At 54.7% G+C, this 2487-nt stretch overlaps 1 protein-coding gene across 1 annotated transcript; it reads right to left on the bottom strand.

Moving 5' to 3' along the window:
• Positions 1-727: 727 nt before the first annotated feature.
• On the bottom strand, positions 728-1693 carry LOC119472887. Its single transcript, XM_037742507.1, has 3 exons — positions 1284-1693; positions 832-1140; positions 728-766 (listed from the first exon to the last, which is right to left on the bottom strand). Exons 1-3 carry the CDS (start codon positions 1596-1598, stop codon positions 728-730), a joined length of 663 nt encoding a protein of 220 aa, XP_037598435.1. The 5' UTR covers positions 1599-1693.
• Positions 1694-2487: the final 794 nt, after the last annotated feature.

Here is a 2487-nt window from a genome sequence, read left to right as displayed (position 1 = left end):
TCGACTGTGTACTCTCAGAAACCTGAGAAAAGTGACCAGGATCTCAGCCGGTGTTACCCTTGTACTGCAAAGCCCTGCAGTACCATCTGTGACACTTCTTTCTATTCACTCAAAAAAGAAGAGATGAATTTTTTTTACAAATTACTTTATACCGTTCAAAGCAACACATCAAGTGGTGCATTTAGAGGTGTTGGTCGAGGTCTCCGAGGCCACATGACTAGAGGAGGGGTGAAGTCCGAGAGGACAGTCAGGGGAAGGTTGAGTGTCGGTTGAGACAGCAGGTCAGCCAAGGGAAGGAGGTGGCCGAAGTACTAGAGAAAACCTAGGGGAAGGAGGTAGTGAGGGCTGAGAGGTCACGAGGAGATTCTTTAGGTACTAGAGGAGACTCGTGTGAAGGTGACAGCTAAGGGAGGCCACCAAGGTAGAGAAGGTGGCTGAGGTTCCAGAGGCCACTCATGTGAAGGCGGTAGCCAAGGGGCCAGAGGCCACCAAGGTAGAGAAGGTGGCCAAGGTGCCAGTGTCCACTAAGTGGAAAAGTAGGCTGAAGTCCCAGAGACCACACTGCTGGAGGAAGAAGATGAGGTCCCCCAGGAAAGAGAGCTGGATGAGGTGTATGGGGTCTCCCAGGATAGACAGATGGATGAGGTAAGTGAGGTCCACCAGGACAGACAGATGGATGAGGCAAATGGGATCCCCCAGGACAGACAGATAGATGAGGTGAATGGGGTCACCCAGGACAGACAGATGGATGAGGTGGACGGGGTCCCTCAGGACAGACAGGTGGATGATGTGGACGGGGTACCCCAGGACAGAAAGGTGGATGAGGTGGACCGGGTCCCCTAGGAGAGACAGGAGGATGAGGTGGACAGGGTCCCCCAGGAGAGACAGGTGGATGAGGTGGACGGGGTCCCCCAGGAGAGACAGGTGGATGAGGTGGACGGGGTCCCCCAGGACAGACAGGTGGCTGTGGTGGATGGTGTCCCCCAGGACAGACAGATGCATGAGGTGGATGGTGTCCCCCAGGACAGACAGATGCATGAGGTGGATGGTGTCCCCCAGGACAGACAGTTGGATGAGGTGGATGGTGTCCCCCAGGACACACACCTGGATGCGGTGGATAGGGTCCCCCAGGACAGACACCTGGATGAGGCGGATGGGGTCCCCAGGACAGACACCTGGATGAGGCGGATGGGGTCCCCCAGGACAGATAGGTTGATGAGGCGGATGGGGTCCCCCAGGACAGACACCTGGATGAGGCGGATGGGATACCCCAGGACAGACACCTGGATGAGGCGGATGGGGCCCCCCAGGACAGACAGGTGGATGAGGTGGATGGGGTCCCACATGACAGACAGGTGGATGAGGTGGATGGGGTCCCACATGACAGACAGGTGGATGAGGTGGATGGGGTCCCCCAGGACAGACACCTGGATGAGGTGGATGGGGTCCCCCAGGACAGATAGGTTGATGAGGCAGATGGGGTCCCCCAGGACAGACACCTGGATGAGGCGGATGGGGTACCCCAGGACAGACACCTGGATTAGGCGGATGGGGCCCCCCAGGACAGACACCTGGATGAGGTGGATGGGGTCCCACATGACAGACAGGTGGATGAAGTTGAGGTACCTCAGGACAGACACCTGGATGAGGTGGATAAAGTCCCATAGGAGGTGCGGCCGGAGGAGGTGCTGGAGGTCCCATCAAACAAACAGTTGGAAGACATGAAGGAAGTCTCAGAGGACACTCAATTGCTGGAGGTGTGTGTGGTTTCAGAAGATCACCAGCTGGAGAAGATGGTGGAGATACCAGACAGCACTTGACTGAAGGAGGTGACTGTGGTCTCAGAGTGTTCACTTGGAGAAGATGGTTGAGGTGGCACAGGACATTGGAGTGAAGTAGGTGGTTGAAGTCCCAGAGGACACGTGAGTGAAATAGGAGGTTGACGTTCCAGAAAATGCTCAAGTGCTGGAGCTGCCTGTGGTCTCAGAAAGTCACTAGCTGTAGAAGATGGTAGAGGTCACAGATTACGCTCGGGTGGCCGTGTGTGTGGGCTCAGAAAATCATCAGCTTGAGATGGTGGTAGAGGTATCAGAGAACACTCAAGAGGAGGTGTGTGAGGCCTCAGAACATCTTCAGCTGGAGACAGTGGTAGAGATACCAGAGGACACTCTATTGAAATAGGTGGCTGAGGTCCAAGGGAACACTCAAATGGTAGAGCTACCTGTAATCTCAAAAAATTATCAGTGGGAGAAAGTGGTTGAGGTCCCAGAGGACATTGGATGGAAGCTGTGTGTCATCTCAGAAAATCATCAGCTGGAGACGATGACAGAGGTATCAGAAGATACTCGAGTGGTGGCGTTTGTGGTTTTCAAAGATCATCATCTGGAGACGGTGGTAGAGGTGTCAGAAGACACTCGAGTGGTGGTGTTTGTGTTTTTCAAAGGTCATCATCTGGAGATGGTGGTAGTGGTGCCAGGAGACACTCGG

Source organism: Cebus imitator, unplaced genomic scaffold (genome assembly GCF_001604975.1).
Source record: "Cebus imitator isolate Cc_AM_T3 unplaced genomic scaffold, Cebus_imitator-1.0 Scaffold122, whole genome shotgun sequence".
In the NCBI taxonomy this organism is placed as follows: Eukaryota; Metazoa; Chordata; class Mammalia; order Primates; family Cebidae; genus Cebus; species Cebus imitator.
Note: the sequence above shows the minus strand (reverse complement) of the source record. Positions and strands in the feature narration are given on the sequence as shown.